General features: G+C 46.2%; 1 protein-coding gene and 1 long non-coding RNA gene across 4 annotated transcripts in view; one reads left to right on the forward strand and one right to left on the reverse strand.

The window, feature by feature from the left end:
- KIAA1755 (KIAA1755 ortholog) overlaps positions 1-13273 on the forward strand; it is a 31676-nt gene extending 18403 nt beyond the window's left edge. For all 3 annotated transcript variants that reach the window (XM_077929477.1, XM_077929476.1, XM_077929475.1), the window contains 7 exons: positions 1311-1427; positions 2817-2915; positions 5542-5690; positions 6845-6983; positions 9040-9165; positions 10270-10461; positions 10696-13273. In XM_077929477.1, the coding sequence (XP_077785603.1) occupies positions 1311-1427; positions 2817-2915; positions 5542-5690; positions 6845-6983; positions 9040-9165; positions 10270-10461; positions 10696-11628 (1755 nt within the window). In that variant the 3' untranslated portion in view covers positions 11629-13273. The remainder of the gene's footprint in view (positions 1-1310; positions 1428-2816; positions 2916-5541; positions 5691-6844; positions 6984-9039; positions 9166-10269; positions 10462-10695) is intronic.
- Positions 1-23663, reverse strand: part of LOC144327873 (uncharacterized) — a 98861-nt gene that overhangs the window by 70874 nt on the left and 4324 nt on the right. The window lies entirely within an intron of this gene.

Below are 23663 nucleotides of genomic sequence, written 5' to 3' on the forward strand. Positions count from 1 at the left end.
TGGGAAGGTTTCGCTGCTCTCTTGTGAATGCTGCTTCCTTTAATTAATGGAATGGGAAATCTCAATGAGCCTGATAAACGGCCTCTGCTGCCAGTGATTAAAATACCCTCGGCTCCCCCTGTGAGTCTAGAAAGGACCCCAGGCAGGCTCCCGTTTCAAGCCTGGCACGGCGATGGATGGTGGGGGCCCCTCTCTGCTACCTCCCCACCTTCCAGACTCTCCCCTGTTTCACGCTAACGAGACTGCACAGGCTTTGCCAACCTGCTGGGAATAATGGAAATCCCTTTTTAACGCACCACATTGTTAAACTGTGGAACTCACTCTCACTGGAGGCAGCCATGGCCAACAACCGGGATGGCTTGAAAGGAGGATTAGACAAATTCGTGGTGGAGAGGACTACCAATGGCTACTAGCCAGAAGGGCTAGGCTTTGCGCATGCAGCACTCTCCTCATGCGCTTTGGGGCCCTCCAGATGTTTTTGAACCACAACTCCCATCAGCCCCTGCTCACTGTGGCTGGCGGGAGTTGTAGTCAAAACATCTGGAGGGTGTCAGGTTGGTGAAGGCTGAACTGGACCTAAAATGGGCTGGGGGGGAAATGAGCCGAGTATAAACACTGAAAATCTTGATTTTACACCAGCCCTCTCCTCCTCCAATTTTTATACTTCTGGGCCTTTTACTATTGTGCCTGAAAATATTTGATGTTGTTGTTGTTTTTATTTTTTAAAATATTCTTATTATCAATTTCAGCATAACATAATTTCAAAACATATCATATTCATTATTCCCCCCTTTCCCCCCACCCTCCATCAAACCCTCCCCCCAGACTTCCCTCAGCTCCTCTCTCTGATTTCTCAGCACATATTATTCTCTGCATGTTATAAAATTGTACATATCCTTACATTATCTATCTATCTATCATATTATCAAGCAATAAGTTTGTGTATGTTTATTCAAAACCTGCCAAGGAGTCCAGTTCATTTTGTTGTCTTGTTAGATAATTTGCAAAAAGCTCTCATTCTTCCTTAAAGTCCCAGTTGTCCTTGTTCCGCAGTTTGTATGTCAGTTCAGCCAGTTCTGCATAACTCATCCATTTTTCTTGCCGCTGTTCTTTCGTTGGGATTTCCTCATTCTTCCATCCTTGTGCTAGTTGTTGTTTTTAAAACAACTCTGGCTGATAATTCTGCTCAGTCTTTTGAAAATGTATATTTTATATACTTTGCTGTTTTGAAATTTGTGTTAGCTGACTTGGTCTGTTAAACTGGACTCATTTTATAAAGAAATATTGACGCTGTGGTGTCGCCCCTGCAGATGGAGGTGCTGAGCTCCCTGAAGACTCTGGGGCGGCACGTCGACAGCAGCCAGCTGACCCCGGCCCTGGAGGGCCACTTCCCCTACTGCCACAACGAGTGGGTCCAATACTTCCAGGTGCCTATTGTTGCAGTGGACGTTGCTACCTTCCTCTTTCCCCTTTCTCCGTCTGCTCCTTTTGCATTGCTCAAGACTTCAGGGCTGCTTCTGCAGCTAGCAGGGAAACGCTGCACCTTTAAAATATTTGGAACAGTGGGAAAGGCTCTGGGGTCTAGATATTAGGTTCACCGCTTGCTACACCATAAAAGAGAATTTTAAGAAAATGTTTTTCAGGTGGTACCTAACACCATCAAAGCTTGCCAAAATTTATAAACAGAAGTCTAATTTATGTTGGAAATACAGTGGTACCTCAGGATGCAAACAGGATCCGTTCCAGAGCCTCGTTCGCATCCTGAAGCAAATGCAGCCCGCGAAACCCAGAAGTAACATGCTCCGTTACTTCTGGGTCATCATGGAGCGTAAACTGAAAATGCTCAACTGGAAGCACATTTAACTCGAGGTATGACTGTATGGAAAAATGGAAGGAACATTGTTCCATATCTGGTGGAGCTGCGACAAAAACCAAGACCTACTGGGGTATGATTCATGAAGAACTCAAAAAAAATGTTTAAAACATCTTTACAAAAGAAACCAGAGGCATATTTATTAGGCTTATTGGGAAAAGATATACCACAGGAAAAAAAGGAATTTTCTTATATGCTACAGCAGCTGCCAGGATAGTATCTGCCAGCGAATGGAAGAGCAAACCAATACCCACAAAAAAAGACTGGCTATACAAACTAAGTCAGTTTATAGAAATGGCAAAGCTAACTGCATACATGAGAAGACAGGCAAACCAAAAACTCAGATCAGAATGGCAATGTTTTGAAGAATACATGGACAAACACTGTTCAAGAAAGAGTATGTTGATATGCTTAGATTAAAGGAGTAAAGTAGAAAATATTAATTAGGAATGTCATAATGAGATCAACATTTAAAAGTTAAGAATTGCAACCATAGCATCAAATCTATAAGGAGGTTGAGCTGTTGGGGGTGTGTCAAAGGTTGTGGTGCTGGGAAGATATGGGGATGGGAAGTATTTATGTGTATGGGTATATAAATAGTAGCCTTATTTTTGTATGTCTTTGTAGGGTGCATTTCTTTTTCTGTATTACTAAAATTAAATTTAAAAATTAATGGGGGGGGGGAGAATACCCATCCTCCAGCCTGCAGGCCTCTGCTGCATCATCAGAGTCGACTGTCAGTCTGCTCAGCTTCTGAGGCGATGGGCACCATCTTGTTTCTTTGCTGCGGGAGCAAAGCCAGCTTTGGCCTCTCTGATCCCACCCTCCTCTATCTCCCTGCCTCAGTTTCCTGCTTCTAGCCCTCTCCTAACCATGTGTCACAACTTGTTATTTGGGGTTATTTTATCTGACCGGCTGCCTGCGTGTGCTTCCTCCCCCTTAGAAGATGCACCAGTTTGTGAGCGACCTCAAAAAGGCCTCCGAATTGCTGCAGAACACAACCCAAGAACTGGAAAAGGGGGGCAGACTGGAGACCCTGCAGGTAACACCTCCTCCCCCTGTGCCCCCCCCCCGGACCTCATTGGGCTTGATTTTTTACACATGTTAGGACCTCAAGAATAATAATAATAATAATAATAATAATAATAATAATAATAATAATAATAATAATAATAATAATTTATTATTTATACCCCGCCCATCTGGCTGGGCCTCCCCAGCCACTCTGGGCGGCTTCCATAAAAACCAAAAATACAGTAAAATCACACGTTAAAAACTTCCCTGAACAGGGCTGCCTTAAGATGTCTTCTGAATGTTAGGTAGTTGTTTATCGCTTTGACATCTGCTGGAAGGGCATTCCACAGGGCGGGCGCCACTACCGAGAAGGCCCTCTGCCTGGTTCCCTGTAGCTTTGCTTCTCGCAATGAGGGAACCGCCAGAAGGCCCTCGGCGCTAGACCTCAGCGTCTGGGCAGAATGATGGGGGTGGAGACGCTCCTTCAGGTATACTGGACCGAGGCCGTTTAGGGCTTTAAAGGTCAGCACCAACACTTTGAATTGTGCTCGGAAACGTACTGGGAGCCAATGCAGGTCTTTCAAGACCGGTGTTATATGGTCTCGGCGGCCGCCCCCAGTCACCAGTCTAGCTGCCGCATTCTGGATTAATTGTAGTTTCCGAGTCACCTTCAAAGGTAGCCCCACGTAGAGTGCATTGCAGTAGTCCAAGCGGGAGATAACCAGAGCATGCACCACTCTGGCGAGACAGTCCGCAGGCAGATAGGGTCTCAGCCTACGTACCAGATGGAGCTGGTAAACAGCTGCCCTGGACACAGATTTGACCTGTGCCTCCATGGACAGCTGTGAGTCCAAAATGACTCCAAGGCTGCGCACCTGGTCCTTCAGGGGCACAGTTACCCCATTCAGGACCAGGGAATCCTCCACACCTGCCCGCCTCCTGTCCCCCAAAAACAGTACTTCTGTCTTGTCAGGATTCAATCTCAATCTGTTAGCCGCCATCCATCCTCCAACCGCCTCCAGACACTCACGCAGGACCTTCACCGCCTTCACTGGTTCTGATTTAAAAGAGAGGTAGAGCTAGGTATCATCGGCATACTGATGAACACCCAGCCCAAACCTCCTGATGATCTCTCCCAGCGGCTGCATGTAAATGTTGAAAAGCATGGGGGAGAGGACAGAACCCTGAGGCACCCCACAAGTGAGAGCCCAGGGGTCTGAACACTCATCCCCCACCACCACCTTCTGAACACGGCCCAGGAGGAAGGAGCGGAACCACTGTATAACAGTGCCCCCAGCTCCCAGCCCCTCAAGACGGTCCAGAAGGATGCTATGGTCGATGGTGTCAAAGGCCGCTGAGAGATCCAGCAGAACTAGGAAACAGCTCTCACCTTTGTCCCTAGCCCGCCGGAGATCATCAACCAGTGCGACCAAGGCAGTTTCAGTCCCATGATGAGGCCTGAATCCCGACTGGAAGGGATCCAAATGGTCCGCTTCTTCCAGGCGTGCCTGGAGTTGTTCGGCAACCGCTCGCTCAATCACCTTGCCCAGGAATGGAAGATTTGAGACTGGGCGATAATTGGCCATCGTGGCCGCATCTAAAGAAATGCAGCTCAATGATTTTTCCTTGCACAACGGATCGTTTCCCCTCCCTGCTGAGTGCTTCCGAAATCTGCTCCAGAGTAGAGTTTGGGGGACAGTGCAGGGGGGAGGGAAAAGGGAGAAATTCCCATAGCATTAGCGCTGACCCCTTTACTAGCACAATAGGGAGAGCCAATGGTGCATAGCTGTCAACCGTCCCTTATTTGGTGGGAAACTCCCTTATCCCAGCGCTGTGTCCAGCTGCTGTCCCTTATTGATGATGTCCCTTCAATTTCCCGGGTTTCAAAGGAAGCAGCTCCTCTCCCTCCCTCCCTGCCGGCCAGGGAGGAGGGAGGCTCAAACTGCGTTGCTTGGCTGCATTGCTCAACCAATAAGGAGTCTAAGAACAACTTGGGGGTGGAGCTTGCATGCCTTGTGCCGATCAAATCGGCCGCGTTGCCTGGCGACTCGCCTTTGCTCAGCGCTTCCCAGCGGAGAGGGGACAGTGGTTTTCCTTGCTGCATCCCCTTTGCCGGGTTGCTGCGGTGTGGGAACCACCGCTTGAGGCTTTGTTTGGCTGCTGCCTGGGCTTTCTGCCTTTGGCTTGGAGGGGCTCAGAAGTTGAACATACCTGTGCTTGGAAAATCCCTTATTTTGGCTGCTGATCCCTTATTTTCAAGGCTGCTGGCCCCTTATTTTCAAATCTGTAAGTTGACAGCTATGATAATTCCATCAATGCCGTTTTATTTCATTCAGAATAATCTAAGAAGTGCTCTGCCTAGTTCAAGAATTGCCAGCCTGGTGCAGCCTGGCAGGGGCTGATGGGAGTTGCATTCCTGAGGGCACCAGGTTGGCGAAGGGCCCCCCGCGGTTCATTTCCATTTTGTTCTCAACAGCAGTAAACCAAAAGCTTCTGGGAAATTTACAAAGACAGCTTCTCCCCAGCCCCAATTTGTCTCCAGCAGCTAGTATTCCAAGGTAGACTGCCTCTGCCCATGGAGGTTTTATTGAGCTTTCAGGGCTAATGGCCATTGACCGACCTGGATGTGGCTAATGTGGGTCATTGTTCCGCAGGAAGTTGAGCATCACATGGAGAGGCACCAGCTGCTGATGCAGACGGTCTTGCGCAATGTGCAGCTGGTGAGCTTGCAGAGGGAAGGTGGGGCCACGCTGGCGAAACTGAGGAAGGAGGCGGCCCGGCTCAGCTTCTCCCCCAACGTCCGGTATGAAAGCAAGGAGGGAGCTCTGGCTTCCTCAAGGCCATCTCTGGGTCTGGGGAGAAAAGTCACCTCCTTGCAACCCGATTCGGGTTACTGCAGTTCCTTTCGCTTCCACAGTTTTCCAATTTCAAATTCAATTTCTCCACATTTCCTTTATTTAAAAGTTCTTGTTGAATTTTTTTTTTAAAATCATATTTTTTATTGAGTTTTCCATATTTCATTACATTTTCATTACATAAATCCATGACCTAAAACATTGCTCAGACGGAGCATCGACCTCCTTCCCTCCCTCTTTCTGACTTCCAAACATCTTTTACCAATTCTTCGCATTTCTATAGCCACTTTTTTCCTTATATCTATCTTTTAACATTCACTTCCTTATACGTAAATCAGCTCCTTATTTTCACATTACCAAACATTTCAGCTCAGACCTACAAACGTTTTCATATGTTTACAGTTTTCTTTCATGTAAAATATAAAACGGCTCGTCACGCCGATTCCGGATCTTCCACGTCAGCTTTGCCAACTCCACATATTCATAGAAGAATCATAGAATCATACAATCATAGAATCATAGAATCATAGAGTTGGAAGAGACCACAAGGGCCATCGAGTCCAACCCCCTGCCAAGCAGGAAACACCATCAGAGCACTCCTGACCTATGGTTGTCAAGCCTCTGCTTAAAGACCTCCAAAGAAGGAGACTCCACCACACTCCTTGGCAGCAAATTCCACTGTCGAACAGCTCTTACTCTCAGGAAGTTCTTCCTAATGTTTAGGTGGAATCTTCTTTCTTGTAGTTTGGATCCATTGCTCCGTGTCCGCTTCTCTGGAGCAGCAGAAAACAACCTTTCTCCCTCCTCTATATGACATCCTTTTATATATTTGAACATGGCTATCATATCACCCCTTAACCTCCTCTTCAACCATCTTTATCTGCCAATCTTCCAGTGTGGGAAGTTCCTGCTGCTTCCATTTCTGGGCCAGAAGTATTCTTGTGGCCGTTGTGGCATACATGAACAAATTTACATCTTTTTTGGAATTTCCTCACCAATTAACCCAGTTCTTGTTGAAATTCTTCAGCGCTTTTGTACAAATTGCACCTTATTTTTTTTTTAAAAAAAAGCACCTTCCCTAACGTGCCCCTCTCTTCGCTAGGAGCAGCATCGACCGGGCTCTGACCCTCTACAACCTGGTGGAAGAGAAAGTCCACATGCTGGTCACCAAATCCAACGGCCGCCTGGAGCACCTTGAATTCCTGCTGAAGATTCGGCAGCTGGAGGCGGAGTTTGGCAAGGTCAGCAAGGACCCCCCGCCCCCCCCCCAGCCAAGTGGTACTCACCCAAGGCTGGCCAACCACGGCTGTGCCTGCCTGACCCAAATGGCTGGGAACGGTCAGCAGTCGCAGAACTTCAGAGTTGGAAGGGGCCCAAAGAATCATTTACCCAACCCTCTGCAATAGAATACCGTATTTTGCACTCCATAAGATGCACCTAGTTTTTAGAGGGGGAAAGCAAGAAAAAAAAATATTCAGAGCATGTAAGCGGCTCTCGCTTTTCTTGCTTTAAAGCAAGCAAAAGCAGAGCCGCTTACATGGCTTATCTCCTGCTTTGCGCAGCTCACACTTTGCCCATCCCTCCTCCCGCCTTGCTGTAATAATAATAATAATAATAATAATAATAATAATAATAATAATAATAATTATTTATACCCCGCCCGTCTGGCAGGGTTTCCCCAGCCACTCTGGGCGGCTTCCAACTGAATATTAAAAACAGTACAGCATCAAACATTAAAAACTTCCCTAAAGAGGGCTGCCTTCAGATGACTTTTAAAAGTAAAATAGTTGTTTATTGCTTTGACATCTGGTGGGAGGGCGTTCCACAGGGCAGGCGCCACTACCGAGAAGGCCCTCTGCCTGGTTCCCTGTAACCTTACTTCTCGCCAGAAGGAACCCTGAGGCACCCCACAAGTGAGAGCCCAGGGGTCTGGAGACTCATCCCTCACCACCACTTTCTGGACACGGCCCAGGAGAAAGGAGCGGAACCAACATATAATAGTGCCCCCAGCTCCCAGCCCCTTTAGACGGTCCAGAAGGATGTTATGGTCGATGGTGTCAAAGGCCGCTGAGAGATCCAGCAGAACTAGGAAACAGCTCTCACCTTTGTCCCTAGCCCGCCGGAGATCATCAACCAGCGCGACCAAGGCAGTTTCAGTCCCATGGTGAGGCCTGAATCCCGATTGGAAGGGATCCAAATGGTCCGCATCCTCCAGGAGTGCTTGGAGTTGTCTGGCAACCACCCGCTCAATCACCTTGCCCAAGAATGGTAAATTTGAGACTGGGCGATAGTTGGCCAAATTGGCTGGGTCTAAAGATGTTTTTTTAAGAAGCGGTTTAATGACCGCCTCTTTCAGCGGGTCTGGGAAGGCTCCCTCACAGAGGGAAGCATTCACCACCCCGCAGAGCCCATCGCCCAGCCCTTCCCGGCTTGCTTTTATCAGCCAGGATGGGCAAGGATCAAGGAGACAGGTGGTCGGTTTCACTTGTCCAAGCAGCCTGTCCACATCCTCGGAGGTAAAGCGTGGCGATGCCGGAGGAAGAAGAGGAGGAGGAATCACCGGAACAGGTGCTTTGCTTGCTTTACAGTGAGGCAGGAGGAGGGATGGACAAGCAAAGTGAGAGCCGTGCAAAGTGGGACAGAAGCCATGCAAGCGGCTCTCGCTTTGCTTGCTCCCGTCCGTCCCTCCTCCCGCCTTGCTTTGAAGCCAGCAGAGCAAGAGCCGCTGACAGGCTCTGCGCGAGAGCTGCAGTGAGTAACGGACAGGAGCTGCAGTGAGTGACGGACGGGAGCCATGGCTCCGATTGCAGAGGCATCCCTCAGCTCATGACTGCAGCAGCAGCTGAGGGATCCCTCTGCCATCCATCGCTCCATAAGACACACAGACATTTCCCCTTACATTTCAGGAGGATAAAAGTGTGTCTTATGGAGCGAAAAATACGGTATTTGGCAAGATTTGATTCTGCCTTCTGTTGCCTCTGCTGGGATGGTTGAGGGTGGGAGGGTGAAGAGAAGCTCAGGATTGTGAGACCGTTCCACCGTCAAACGGCTCTCACTGTCAGAAAGTTCTTCCTTGCGTGCAGGGATCAGTTCCTGGCATCTCCCCTGCCTGAACCCCTGGAAAGTGGCTGTCAGTCAGAGCTGACAGCACACAGCTAGGTTGTCTCAACCGAGTTTTCCTCTGTTCCTAAGATCTGGGCTCCTTGGCTGGGGAGCTGGAAATTTTCCCTGGACGAGGTTCCTCCCAAGAAGCTGCCTCTTGCGTCCCGCTGCTAAAACCTTGGCTTCTTCACACAGCTCAGTTTGTGGTTCGACGAAGAAGGCGAGTCGGCGCTGCGCGAGGCGGGGTCTGCAGCCGAGGGCAACCGGGAGGCGGCCCAAGAGTCCCACCAGCGGTTCAAGGAATTCTTCAAAGAAGCCTCGGTATGTTGGCCGAATCTTCCTGCTGCCTGCTTTGCACTGGAAGCGCACACTGGGAAAACTGGGCAAGATCTGCGTCAGAAGTGTCAGGCTTCCAATATTTTTTAAAAGCATTTATTTATCTATTTTGCTGCAGTTATATGCCACCATTTTCTTCAAGGTGGGTGTCTCCCTCCTCACTTAATCCCCACAAGAACCCTGTGAGGTAGGACAGGCTGACAGGCAGCAACTGGGGGTCCAAAAGGTCAACCAGTGAGCTTCATGGCCAAGTGGGAATTCGAACCCTGCTCTCTCTGAGGTGCTAGCCCAGCCTCTAGCCACTATATCACACTGGCTCTACAATTCCATTTTAGGTGCATTTTATTTTAACGTTTGATGTTTTATTATGTTCTATATTTGTTGGAAGCCGCCCAGAGTAATTGGGGCAACACAGCCAGATGGGCTGGGTATAAATAATAAAATTACGTTTATTTTTATTTTTATTACGTTATTTTAAAAAGAAGAATCACAAAAGATTGAAGATAATTCTGTCAGCTATTCACTTGCCAACCTTAGAGATATGGGAGGAATGTGAATCCGTTTGCATTTAAAGGGAAACATTCCTAATTCACACTTTCCAAAATGATATGTAAACCAGAACGCAGCCTCCCATTGAAACCTGCACTTCTCTGAATTTTGCAGTGCAGTTCTTCACCCAAGTAATGTGCAGAAAATGCAGAAATGATGCATAAACACACATATAATAGTGAAAATAAGATGCAAAAATGTGAACATAAGAACGTAAAAGGGGCTGTGCATTTTGGTTGGTGCAAATTTATCCAAATATGCACCGGTTAATATGCAATTTCTCCTTACACGCACATTTTTGCAGACAATTTTTTTCTCTGTTAGAATGCCTCTGCAGTTGGAGGCAGCGATGCTTCTGAATCCCAGTTGCTGGAAACTGCAGGAGGGACGAGATCCTGCGCTCAGATGCTGCTTGCAGGTTGCCCCTAATGGGCCCCTTGTTGGCCACTGTGAGAACAGGAGGTGGACCAGATGGGCCACTGGCCTCATCCAGCAGCCTATCCTTATGTTCTTAAAGTCTGTCCTTCCTTCCCCTGTTAGGTCCACTACAACCGGGGTCTGTCTCTGTCGAAGGAGGCCAGCAAGGTCCAGGGGTCCAGGTTCCCAGAGACGGAGGCCTTTGAGGCAGCGAAAAGGGCTTTCCAGGCCAAGCTGACCATGTTCTACATGGAGATGGAGATGAAAGGAGCTGAGCTGGAGACACTCCTGGACCTCTACAAGTTCTGCGACAAGGTGAATGTCCCAAAAGCTGAAGGAAATGATGGAGGGAGGCTGGGTGTGTGGGTGTGTGAAGGAGACTGGAACAAGGAAGTGGGAATCTTTAAGGCAGATGGGGCCTTTGACATGGGGCACATCTGCTACCACCACATCCCTGGTGAGAAATTATAGAAAGGATGAGAAAATGGGCCAGGATGAAGCCCTGGAAGGAGCAAGTAAGAATGGTTGTCCTGTGTTTTTGCCCCCAAGGTCACACAGTTTAACCTGGACTGCCAGCGTCACCAGGCCACTTGGATCTGCAGAGAGGAGGAGCCCAAGAGCATCCAAGCCCAGCGAGATATGGAGGATGCCCTCCAGAAGCTCTCCAGGGAGTTCTCCACTGAGACCTTCCAGCAGATGAAGGTGCAGGCCTCCAGCGTGCGCAGCAAGAGGGGTCTAGCCGTGTGGAACGAAGCCTTGGAGAGGTGCCAGGAAGCCAAGCAGCTCCTCGAAGATGCCCTTGCCAGGTCCAAGGGGGCTCGGGAAGGAGGTGCAGAAGATTCGGATCCCGTCCCAGCTACCAAACTCTCAGGGGAAGATGTCTGCTTAGGTGGAGCATCAACAAAAACCAAGAAAACAGAGCACGACAGAAGGACCCAAGATGTGGGTGGAACTGGCGTCCATGACAAGGCTTCCCAAGAGTTCCCCTCATATGGTGGTGGGATGCTGAAGGGTGTGAAGGCCAGCGAAGAGGCCTACCTTGCTTCGTTGGATGTTATTCTGGAATGTGGGGGCCCCGAGGCTCAGGCATACCCAAGCGAAGAAGCCCCCGGAAGCCCCCATGCGATGAGACAGGACTGCCCTCCACTGACCCTTCCCTGTGCCTCTTCCCCCAACACCAAGAAGGTGCCAGCCCCCCATGAGAGCCTCCCTTCCACCAAGCAGCCTGGCCTCTCCTTGCCCTCGAGAGGCCAACGCAGCAGGAAGAGAGAGGCGGCCCAGTACTTCCAGCTCTCCAGGCACGGGAGTTTTTCCTCTGAAGATGCAGATTCCCAAAGCTCCACTGAGGATGCTCTGAGCTCAAGTGCCACCTTGCCCATGGAATCGTCCAAAGGAGCCTGGACTCAGGAGAAGGCACCGGGGATCCTCTATCTCGAGAATCACAACACAGGCAGCCTGACGGACGCAACAGCCACCCAGTGAGACCGGGGGACCATCCTGGGTGCTGCCACGCCGGGCCTTCTGCACCCATTATTTTTTTGATGCTGGATACATTCCTGGGAGCTCCACTGCCCCATGTCTCAAAGGGAAAGCCTTTATTGTTGCCGTTTGTTGTTGGACATTGCTAAGAGTTCTTCCTGTTGCTGGTGTGTAGCTCTGTTTGGGCAAGAGGCTACCCACCCCCAAAGCCAGCCATCATTTCCTATTGTGGTTTGCATGGAGCAGATGCGATGGAAGACGGTCGCTTTCAGGGCGGAGAGAGTCTGTCCTGTTCCCATCTCAGTCCAACAGTTCCATTAGGAACCTGGTTAGTAACTGGCTAGCAAACCCTCTCCCTGCCCCGGGCAGGAGGCCACACATCTGCATGGCAATACAGTCCTACTGATGCTGCATGTCCCAAAGCCGTCATGCGTTTGAACCCTCAAGTATCTGAGGGCTCTGTCCTTGCAGCCAAAGGGTGAGGGGTCAAGTCCCTGCAATGACTATCGCTTAGAGTCTCACGGTGGCATTCAGGGTTGATGTTTAATACCTTGGTCCTCTGCAGAAACAGAGGGCAGAATGGAAGTTCGTACCTGGAAACATCCACCCTAAAAATATTTCCCCTCCAGCTGATTCAGGAACTGAGAGCTGTGCAAATGACTCTGCCCCTGGGACTCAGCAGCTCTCCCCAAATGTTTATTTTTGCCATTGTTAATCAAAGGACCCAAACACCCATTCTGCAATGCTTCCCCAGACGCCCATTCAGAGTGAAAATGAGACAGCGCTTGGGCTGGTTTCTGTGGCTCACAGAAATCCAGAGGCTGCAGAAGACCTGACAAGAAACTCCTCCTCCTCCTTCTCCCCCTCCCCTCCTCCCCCCTTCCTCCTCCTCCTCCTCCTCCTCCTCCTCCTCCTCCTCCTCCTCCTCCTCCTCCTCTATCATCTCCATCTTCTAGTGGAAAGTCCCATATTTTTCACTCTACAAGACGCACCTAGTTTTTGGAGCAGGAAAACAAGAAAAAAATAATTCTGAATCTCAGAAGCCAGAACAGCAAGAGAGATCGCTGCGCAGTGAAAGCAGCAATCCCTCTTGCTGTTCTGGCTTCTGGGATAGCTGCGCAGCCTGCATTCGCTCCATAAGACGCACACACATTTCCCCTTACTTTTTAGGAGGGGAAAAGTGAGTCTTATAGAGCGAAAAATACGGTAGCTTCAAAACCTGCAGCCAGGAACAGAAAAGTAGCTGGGGTGAAGGACCTCATCATTTGCCCTGTGGCCTATTAGCCCCCCCCCCAAAAAAAATGCACCCCCACAAAGCTCCTTTTCTGTTCCCACATCTTCTTCCATGCAGGTAAAGAAATAAGAAACCGGGAGCTTGAGATGGGGAGGGGGGAATAGCCATCAGAACCAGAGCAAAACAGGGGAGGACCTCCCTGCCCCCCCCCCGGCCTTCTCCTGATTCCCTGATTCCCCCCTGCAGACCGATTTCTGTGGGCCTGGCACACCTGGGCATCCCATGCCCACCAAGGTCTCCTAGAACGGAGCGGCTCCCAACATTGGAATCACGGACTCAAGTTCATCCGTTTTGTTGAATTGATTGAACTGAATACTTATAATTGGATTTTGAATAAATGTGCAATTAACAGTTTTGAATTTTATTGTGTTCTTATCTTCCTTAGCGAGTCGTGCAAACCGCTCTTCTGAATAATGCTTTCTGTAGTGTTGGGTCCAGGGGCTGGGGAGAGGCTTATAGAACTGAAAGGGCTGTCAGAAATCCCAGCTGCAAATACCCAAAAGCTTTAGACAGCAGCCTCCAGGTGGGCTATCAGAGCAAAGAGGGATGGGAGGTGGGTGGCTTTTGCAGAAAAGGACGGGGAGCAGATCTATTAGATCATCTGTTTTTTGGGGGATCTGATCCCTTCTGTCTGCAATGAGGCATCCCTCAGCCGCTCTTTCTCGGTGCCAAAATTTTCTTCCCACTTCTGGAGACAAGCAGGGCTCCTTTCGTGAGAAAGGAGATCCTCCTCCCAGGCAGGGAAAGGCGCAGGAGACTTGATTTGTCCTTCAAGCTGAGAAGCAGGAGCCCAGGCAGGCTACAGTTCTGCTGCTCTGCAACACCTTGCAGGATCCAGACTGGGCCCGGGACCTCTGTATGCTTGTAGCTGTGCAAAAAGGGAAACTGCAGAGTGTGTGGGAAAGAACGGAAAGGACAAAAGTAGGGAGGCTGTCTTGAAAACTCACGCTCTATCTTAGGACTATACAGCTGCAAATATAATGTTTTAAGTGAGTTTTAGGTGCATTATACAAATGTGACACTAGATGGCGATGGTGAGCTCATGGGGAATTCAATATATTTTTCAAAACTCTTTTTAAAAAGCATTTTCACAGTGTTTTATATATATACATATATACATATACGTGTGTGTGTGTGTGTGTGTATCTAGATTCCACCTTAGAGCAATAGAATTGTGGAGTTGGGATGGCCCACAGGGGTCATTGATTCCACCCCCCTGCATAGACGCCAACTCTAAGGGGCCCAGGTCCCTTCAGCCCCACAATGAAATATTGGGGGGGGGCTGCCCCCTGAATGTTGAGAACAATCAGTTGTGGAGGAGGCAAAACGTGGCAGAGCTTCAGTGGTTGGTGCCTCCTCGTCCTCCTCCTGTGAAGGGGAAAGTGGTGGTGGTGGGGAAACAGCTCTGGGCCGATGGCAGTGAAGTTTGCATTGCAGAGGATAGCTGTCTTGTTTTGCATGTTGTCTATATAAGGGCAGGCACACCTGGGTTCTGGGTCCTCCTCCTTTCCTGCGTGAGAGGGGAACACCCTGTTGCCTGAGAGCCAGTGTGGTGTAGTGGTTAAGAGCAGTAGTCTCCTAATCTGGGAAACCGGGTTCGCGTCTCCGCTCCTCCACCTGCAGCTGCTGGGTGACGTTGGGCCAGTCACACTTCTCTGAAGTCTCTCAGCCCCACTCACCTCACAGAGTGTTTGTTGTGGGGGAGGAAGGGAAAGGAGATTGTTAGCCGCTTTGAGACTCCTGAAGGGGAGTGAAAGGCGGGATATCAAATCCAAACTCTTCTCTTCTTCTGTTGCAACAGTTCAACAAAGATCAGGCTTACAAGCTGCTTTGCTTCTCAATATTCTCTGGTTGGCCTCTGTTCTTTTCTTCAACCGATGGAGAACCTACAAAGGACCCTATACGGGCTCTTGTGTTCCCCATAAGGGAATAAGGGCAGATTTTCATTTATTACCATACTGAGCTTGGATCCTGGAACAATAGGCAGGTAGGATCCTTGAATGCAACAACCTGATTGGCCAGCAGGAGGGAAGCAGACTCAGCCAATCAGACAGAACCCATTGTGTAAATGATGTACATAAAGCCTGAGGTATGTGGGAGGGTGAGGATTTGACTCTCTCCCTGTTTTACGAGCTGCAATAAAGAGCATGAAATCACTACGTGACTCCGAGTCTATTTCACATATTGATTTTTAAAAATGTGAATTGGGTGGTTTCTCATTAAACTACAAATAAAATTTAATTCCCTCCCCCATCCCTTGTGGGGTGGGGGTGGAGAAGGTGCACTTTCCACAACATTGCTGGTATTTGTACTAAATCAGTGTGTGCAAATAGATCCCTATTTGCAAACATGAGAGTGGACTTGCAAGTGTTTGAAAGAGAAACACGTTGTAAAATCTGCAGCCTTTGTGTTGCTCTGGTGTGGGGCAACCCCACATTCTTGCGCTGGGGGGGGGCATGTCAGGAAGGTGTGTCAGCTAGACCAGGCATAGGCAAACTCCAGCCCTCCAGATGTTTTGGAACTACAATTCCCATCATCCTTAGCTAACAGGACCAGTGGCCAGGGATGATGGGAATTGTAGTCTCAGTGCATCTAGAGGGCCGGAGTTTGCCTATGCCTGGTCTAGCTCACACACCTTCCTGACATGCATCCTCCCCCTGCAAGCACAAGAATGCGGCGGTTGTTTTCCTGTCCTGTCTGGCCTTCCCCCCCCCCCCCCAAGAAGAACTGAAAGTACTGTAAAAGGTGAAAGTTCTTCCCATATATATATATATATATATATTTAGAGGAAAGGAGGTTTTGCAATCCCTTCCCACATGACGGAAAGCAGAAGCTGCGGAGTGGCTTTCGGAAGGCAGCAGTGACCGAGTTGAAAGGGGTTCAGAAATCGGTGTCTTCGAAACAGCAGCTGAAATCTGAGGAAGGGGGTTCCTCCAGTTCTCAGGGGGAAATCGACCCATGCCAGGGCCTTCTCGGTTGTGGCCCCCTCTCTATGGAATGCATCAACTTCAGTGCTGAAGGTTGCTAAAAGACCCGCCTTTTCACCCCGGCTTTGGGGACTTTGTTTTTTTTTTTTTTTTTAAATGCTTTTTATTGTATTTTCATCATCATACACATCTACAAAAACAAAGCCTAAAAAATAACATTCAACAGTAAGAAGATGTTACAAAGAGAAGAAAAAGAAAAAAGAATAGAAATAAAGAAAAAAGCAAGAAAAAAAACAAAAAAAAAAGCACATACAACAGTTTGTTAAAACCGACTTCCTTCCCTCTTGATTTCAGATGCCTACTTTTAATAGTTTCATCTTACAGCTGGTGTTGGTTTTTAGTTTATAACATCAGAAGATTTAGATCAAACCTACTGTAGTTGGTAAGTTACTAAAATAGCCTTCGATATATACCATAAATTTGTTCCAATCCTCTTTTAACTTTGTATTTTTTTGATTTCTTAATCTTTGCGTCAATCTTGCCAATTCTATAAATTCATATAGTTTCAGTTGCCAGTCTTTCAGTGTTGGTAAAGTTGGGTTTTTCCAATTTTGGGCAATAAGTATTCTAGCCGCAGCTGTTGCGTATTGGAACAGGGTTTTGTCTTTTTCCAGTATTTCTTTTCCAACCATCCCTAGCAAAAAGGCCTCTGGTTTTTTGGGGAACGTGTAGCTAAATATTTTTTTTAGTTCATCATATATCTGGTTCCAAAATCTTTTAATTCCCTCGCATAACCACCACATATGTATAAAGTTCCCCTCCTTTGTTTTACATCTCCAGCAGGCCTTGTTGCCAGTCTTGTACATTCTATTTAATTTTTCTGGTGTTAAATACCATCTATATATCATCTTCTCCAAGTTTTCTCTAATTGCCGCACTTGCTGTAAATTTTATTCCCTCGTTCCATAATTTCGACCATTTCTCATGTTCTATGTTATATCCCAGATCTCTTGCCCACTTTACCGTAACTTCTTTAATTTCTACCTCTTTTGTATCGGCTTCCAGTAAGATGTTATACATTTTAGATAATAACTTACATTTACTTTCGATTATTTCTATTTGAAATTTTGATTTTTTCCCGTTCATTCCTACTTTCCTATCTTCCGTCCATCTTGCATTAATCTGGTGGTATTGAAACCAGTCCTTCAATTTTTCTTTCAGCTCCTCAAACGGTCTTAGTTTCCAGCCTTCATGGGAACTTGTCAATAGATCTTCATATGTCAAGCCTTGCTCTTCCGTATTTGTTTTTTTGAATGATAGGATATCTGTGGGGGACAGCCACCAGGGTGTTTTTGGTTCTAACAGATTTTTATTTCTTTTCCAGACTTCATAAAGAGGGCCTCTAATTATGTGACTCGAGAACCCCTTATGTACTTTATCTAGCCACAGGTAGGCATGCCAGCCATACCTATTATCTACACCTTCTAGATCTAATAAATCCGCATCTTCCAAGGTTATCCAATCCTTCACCCAACATAAGCAGGCAGCTTCGTAATATAATTTTAGGTTGGGTACCGCCAGCCCTCCTCTCTCCTTTCGATCTGTAAGTAGTTTGTATCTAATCCTTGGCCTTCTACCTTGCCATATAAATCTTGAGAGTACTTTCTGCCAATCTTTAAATATTTTGTTCCCTCTGATCACCGGGATGCTTTGGAAGAGAAACAACATCTTAGGAAGAATATTCATTTTTATTGCCTCCATCCTACCAAGCCATGAAAGGTTAACTCTGCTCCATATATCCAGGTCTTTTTTAATTTTGTTCCAGGTCGTTGTGTAGTTATCTTCAATCAGATTTATATTTTTAGGTGAGAGCCAGACGCCTAGGTACTTTATTTTTTTGGACACTTTAATTCCGTGTTGGCTCTCTAATTTTTCTTTTAAATCATTTCTCAAATTCTTTACTAATATTTTGGTTTTTAGTCTGTTCAATTTAAATCCAGCTAGTCTGCCATATTCTTCTAGTGTTTCCAGCGCCTTCTCGGTACTCTTTAGCGGCTCTTCTAAGGATAACATCAAGTCGTCCGCATAAGCTTTTAATTTAAACTCCCTAGATCCTATTTTAATCCCTCGGATCTCAGGCGTTGATCTTATTTTATTTGCTAAGACTTCTAGGACCATAATGAATAAAAGCGGGGAGAGGGGGCAACCTTGTCTGGTTCCTTTTTCAATTTGGAATGTATTTGTAAGGTTATTGTTTATCACCAGTTTGGCTGATTGGTTGGAGTATATTGCCTGTATTCCTTTCCAGAATTCTCCCTCTATCCCCGCTTCTTCCATGGTTTTTAATAGAAACGTCCAAGAGACGTTGTCGAACGCCTTCTCAGCGTCTATAAAAATCAGGACCGCTGGTATATTGTTGTTGATTTCCAGATATTCAATTAAATTTATAGTGTGTCTCACATTATCTTTCAAGTATCTATTTGGTAAGAAGCCTGCTTGGTCTTTGTGAATTAAGCTTGACAGGCATTTTTTTAGTCTATTTGCCATAATGTCGGCGAAGATTTTATAATCGTTATTCAATAAAGATATCGGCCTGTAGTTCTTAATACTCATTTTATCCGTATCTGGTTTTAAAATTAATGTTATGTAGGCTTCCCTCCACGACTCAGGGATTTTCCCTCCTTTTAAGATATTGTTCATAGTGTCGCAGAGCGCCGGGAATAGTTGGTTTCCTAGAACTTTGTAATATTTAGCCGAGAGGCCGTCTGGGCCAGGAGCTTTCCCTATTTTCATTTTTTTTATAGTGTTTTGGATCTCTTCTATGCTGATGGGCTTATTTAGTTGTAGTCTTTCTTCCTCTGTAATTGTCTTCCCTTTATGTCTCTTTAAATATCTTTCTATTTGTGTTGTGTCCTCTTCTCCCCTCTTATATAGTTCCTCATAAAACTCGAGAAACTTTTTTTGTATTCTTGTTGGGTCTACTATCAGTTCTTCCTCTACCTTTATTTTGTTTATCGTATTCTGTTTCTGCCTTTTCCTCAACTGCCAAGCTAAAAATTTCCCTGTTTTATTTGCTGACTCAAAATATCTTTGTTTCATTAATTTGATTTTCCATTCTATTTCTTGGCTCGTCAGCATCGAATATTGTGTTTGTAGTAATTTTATTGCTCGGCTACTTTGTTCATCTTTCGGATGGTCTATTAGTTTTTTCTCGTACCCTCTTAACTGCTTGAGTATTTCTTCCAACTTCTGCTGTCTTATCTTCCTCTTAAGATTATTTTGCTGAATAAATAACCCTCTTATTACCGCCTTACTGGCGTCCCAAATTACTTCTATGTTTGTTCCTGTGTTCGAATTCAACTCAAAGTACTCCTTTAAGGTGATTTTGGCCTTTTCAACAACATCGTCATTCTCTAATAGATATTCATTTAGTCTCCATCTGAAGCCTCCCTGTGATGCTCCCTTAATTTCCAATGTTATTAGGCTGTGGTCTGAGAACGTTCTTGGGTGTATTTCGCATCTTATTACTCTTAGGGTGAGTGTTCTCGAGGTCCAGATTTGGTCTATTCTGCCCCAGCTTTTATGTACTTCCGAAAAAAAAGTAAATTGTCTTTCTGTTGGATGTTTATGTCTCCATATGTCTATCAAGTCTAGATTTTCTTCCAGATTTTGAAATGATTTCGGTAACTTTCCTTGATTTCGTTTTTTATTTTCCGTTTGTCTGTCAATATCTGGTAATGGCACGGCATTGAAGTCACCTAATAATATTATCTTATTATCATCTAGGTCTAGTAAGACTTGTTCTAGTTTCTTGAAGAACTCCGGTCTGTTTGTATTTGGGGCATAGATGTTAACTACATTAATCTTTTCTCCCTGAAAGTTAATTTGCACCCCTAGTACCCTCCCCTCATCATCCTTATATATCATTTTTGGTTCCCATTTTTCCTTGACATATATTGCTACTCCTTTTTTTTTCTCTTCCGTAGAGTTTATAAATTCCATACCCAAGTATTTGTTTGTTAAGACATGTTTGTGCTTTTTGGCTACATGAGTTTCTTGAATACCAATTACATCCAATTTTTCCTTTTTCAAAACATTTGCGATTTTATTCCTTTTGGCTTTTTCGTTCAATCCATTAACATTCCACGTTGCAATTTTAAGATTCATTGTCGTTTTTATCTACTGGTAAGTAAGTCAGTAACCTCCTACTTTAGGTTTTACCAGATTAAATTCGGGTGGTTTTGTCTTCTATTTGTTCCTCGACCTCTTCCTCCTCCCCCTCTTCCCCTTCTTCCTCCTCCCCCTCCTCTCCCCCTCCCCCTGCTCCTCCCTCCCCCTCCAATCTTTCCCTCAACCTCCCCCCTCCTCTTCCTTCTCTCTCTCCATCCTTCTCTCCATCTCTTTCCTCTACCCCCCCAAGGTCTTTTTCGTATCTACGTAGGAATTTACTTACTTCTTGATTTTCGGTTATCTTAAATCTCTTCCCTTTGTAAAAGAAGGAAATCCCTTCTGGGAATTCCCATCTGTGTTGTATATTATTTTTCTTTAAGATGCCCACTATTTGTTTGTAGCCCTCTCTTTTTCGAAGGAGTCTAATTGGTATTTCTTTAAAAATGATAATAGGTTTCCCGTCTATTACCAGTTTCCTCTGGTAACTTTCTCTCAGAATCTTATTTCTCATGTCACTCGATTTGAAAATCACTAAACAGTCTCCTGGTACCTTTTTCAATCTATTCTGTTTGGGTCTTATTTTTACTCTAAAGGCATTTTCTATCGTTTGTGCAACTTCTTCTTCTTCCAATGAGAGCCAGGTCGCAAGCTCTTTGATCATTTTCTCCCTTATATCTTCTTCTCTCTCCTCCCCTATTCCTCTAAATTTTAAATTTAATTGCTTTTGTTTCATCTCCATCAAGGCTAAATTATCTAAGACCTGATCTTGGGTTTTACTCAGTTCTCCAAAGTTTTCTTTAGTTTTTTCAACTTCTTTTCTCTGGTCTCTCAAATCTTTTTGCATTTTTTTATTTAGTTCTTCTAAGGTTTTCGTTTTAACAGTTAGTTCTTTTATCTTGTTTGAAAGTTCCCCTGCGACCACCTCAATTTTTTTGTCAAAAGATTCTTGCATCTCTCCTAACTTTTTTTCTATGCGTGTTTCGTTTTGTCTAAATTCCTCTTTTATTTTCAACCATAATGCATCTAGGTCTTTTATTTCCTCTTGCCTTGAGGTTCTCCTATCCATTGGTGTCCCTGCAGGCTTCTTCCCGTCTTTCCCCGCCATCTGCCCGCCTCCCCCCTCCCTCCCCTCCCGCCTCAAGTCTGTCCACAAGTTTTTATGGCTTTCCCCGAGGGGCTTACAATCTTAGATATTTGGTTATCACCGAAAGGGTTTTAGTCCGCCCCTTGATTCAAGCTTGTCTTGTATCTTCCCTTTAAGTCAGACCGTTCCCAATACTGGGAGTTTTCCCTCCTAGTTTACAAATCCTTACGTTTGTCTCTTGTAAAAGATAAGTTCCAATTACTAGAGGTAATGCATGATAATCATATACAACCAAAATTACAAAAAATGACGATGGAATTGAGGGGTCTTACAAGGTCGGAAAGGGGAAAGGGTCACGGAGAGGGGACAATAAATGGATTAACACAGGTAGCACAGTCTAAATGGTGCCGATGGTACTAAAATTTCTCTTTTGAGTCTCTGCCTCTTGTGGCTTAATCTATTCCCACGTGTTGTGAGATTTGTCCTATTAGTATTCCCTTAAGAACAACCAAAAATCGGGAGGTAGAAATTGGTAGGGTGGGGAGGGCAAACGGGCAGGGGGGGCACAGATATATAAACGTAGAGGCAAGGGTCCAAGACAATCCAAAGCTTAATGTAAGTTCCCCCGGCGAAGAGGGGGGCCCTAAATCGGGGAGGAAGGAATTCAATTTCAGTTCCAAAAAGGAGAAAAAATAAAGAAAGGGGTCGAACGTCCGGGGGGCGACCTGTTCCTCGATACAAAGTCAGTCCAGAGGTGAGAGAAAATGATAGAAAAAACCTTCAGAGTCTTTGAGTCCCTCAGAGTCCCTCAGAGTCCCTCAGAGAAGCCGGCTTCTAGCAAGTCTGGGCGGGTGTCAGCCAACCAAAGTAAGCAGTCTCGTCTCCCCCATACACACAGTCTCACACGCTGTGTTTCCTTCGGTTTTAAGACAATACGGCAACCGGCTGAGAAACTGGAGTGCTAGAAGTATGCAAGGGAGGATATGTGCGGAGAGTCGTAGTTATTCTTATCTCCGTTGTTGGTAAATGGGGGGGGGGGTTATTTCGCCAACATTTTGTACTAATTTGCTCCTTCTTCCCCCTTGTTCGCTTTCTCCGCGTCTGGCGTCCCTCCGTTTGATCCTCCCGATTCTCTCTTTAGCTTTTTTTTTTTTTGTTAAATTCTCCAGTTGTCCATTTAACGATACAAAGTCTCTATTGTTTCATTTCAGTTTCATACTTTTTTTAACTGGTTACTTTGCCCCGCGGAGTTTCCCAACGGGGGCTTCTCTTTCTTTGTTCTACAGCAGGCGTTGGTTACTTTGTTTCACTCTTCCAATTAACTTCCCAGCGCCATCTTGGCTCCGAAACAAATCGGGCTCCTTAATTTAAACAATTAGTATCTTTGCGCCTTGGAATCTATCCTCCTGCTTTTACAGCTCGACGTTTAATTTTCAACACCAAAGGCAGCAATTTTAAAAGATTTCGGAGATTTGTCGCCTCTTATCAGCGGGAGCTCGAGGCATTACTGCCCGGGGTCGCAGAGCTTACCGGAATGCGCCTCTAGGTCCCGTTGCTCCGGAGTCCTCCCCAAAGATAGGAAAAACTTCAGAAAGCTTCGGACCTTTCTGACGCTGCTGGTAGCGCTTCCCTTCAGGGGGCCCCCCTGAAGGTTTTGGGGTCGCAGTGCCTTTGCGTTGCCCCACAAAAGCCCCGCACAGTTCGGAGAAGGCGCTCAGCAACTTCTCCGCGCTCCCATACTGCTGGCGATCCAAACCGGAAGTCCCGGCTTTGGGGACTTTGTGAGGGTGTGAACCATTTGTTTTGGGGAAGTATTTTCTACTCGTGGCTTGGCTTTATTTGTTAGGACATTTTTAATTTCCAGTGCAAATGTATTAAGGAAAAAACAGCAGGGAAAAGCCACATTCGACAGCACATTTAACTACACAAGAAAAACCACCTGAGCTTCCGTTGAAGGTCAATAGACGCCATCCAAATATCCAAATATATATCTGGATGAAGCTGGTGTTTATAAAAAGTGTGCCCAAACGTAGCAAGGGCGTTCAGGTCTTCAGAACATTGTATAATAGGCTCCAAGTTTCTTATGTGACTCTAAGGGCTGCTCACAACCTTGGGATGCCCTCCCCAGAGAATACTACTACTACTACTACTACTACTACTACTACTACTACTACTATGTATTATTTATACCCTGCCCGTCTGGCTGGGCTTCCAACAGAACACTAGACTGGCTCCTTCTTCGTTGTCCTTCTGCCCAGCAGGCGTTGTGAACCGATTGGGGTGTCGTTTTTTTTAAAGGAAGGGGCTTTTAAACAACGCCGTGCTGTTTTTATTATCTGTATTTTAATAGAGTTGCGGAGAGCTATTGATGCCTATTAGCCAAAATGGCGGCTATCTTCTTCTTCTTCTTCTTCTTCTTCTTCTTCTTCTTCTTCTTCTCCTCCTCCTCCTCCTCCTCCTCCTCCTCCTCCTCCTCCTCTTCCTCTTTGATGATTATTCATAGCTGAGTAAGATTGTCTTCCATGAACACGGTCTTAACAATGAGTCTGTAAGTGACTCTGGAG

This window comes from Podarcis muralis, chromosome 5 (genome assembly GCF_964188315.1).
Source record: "Podarcis muralis chromosome 5, rPodMur119.hap1.1, whole genome shotgun sequence".
NCBI classification, from domain to species: domain Eukaryota; kingdom Metazoa; phylum Chordata; class Lepidosauria; order Squamata; family Lacertidae; genus Podarcis; species Podarcis muralis.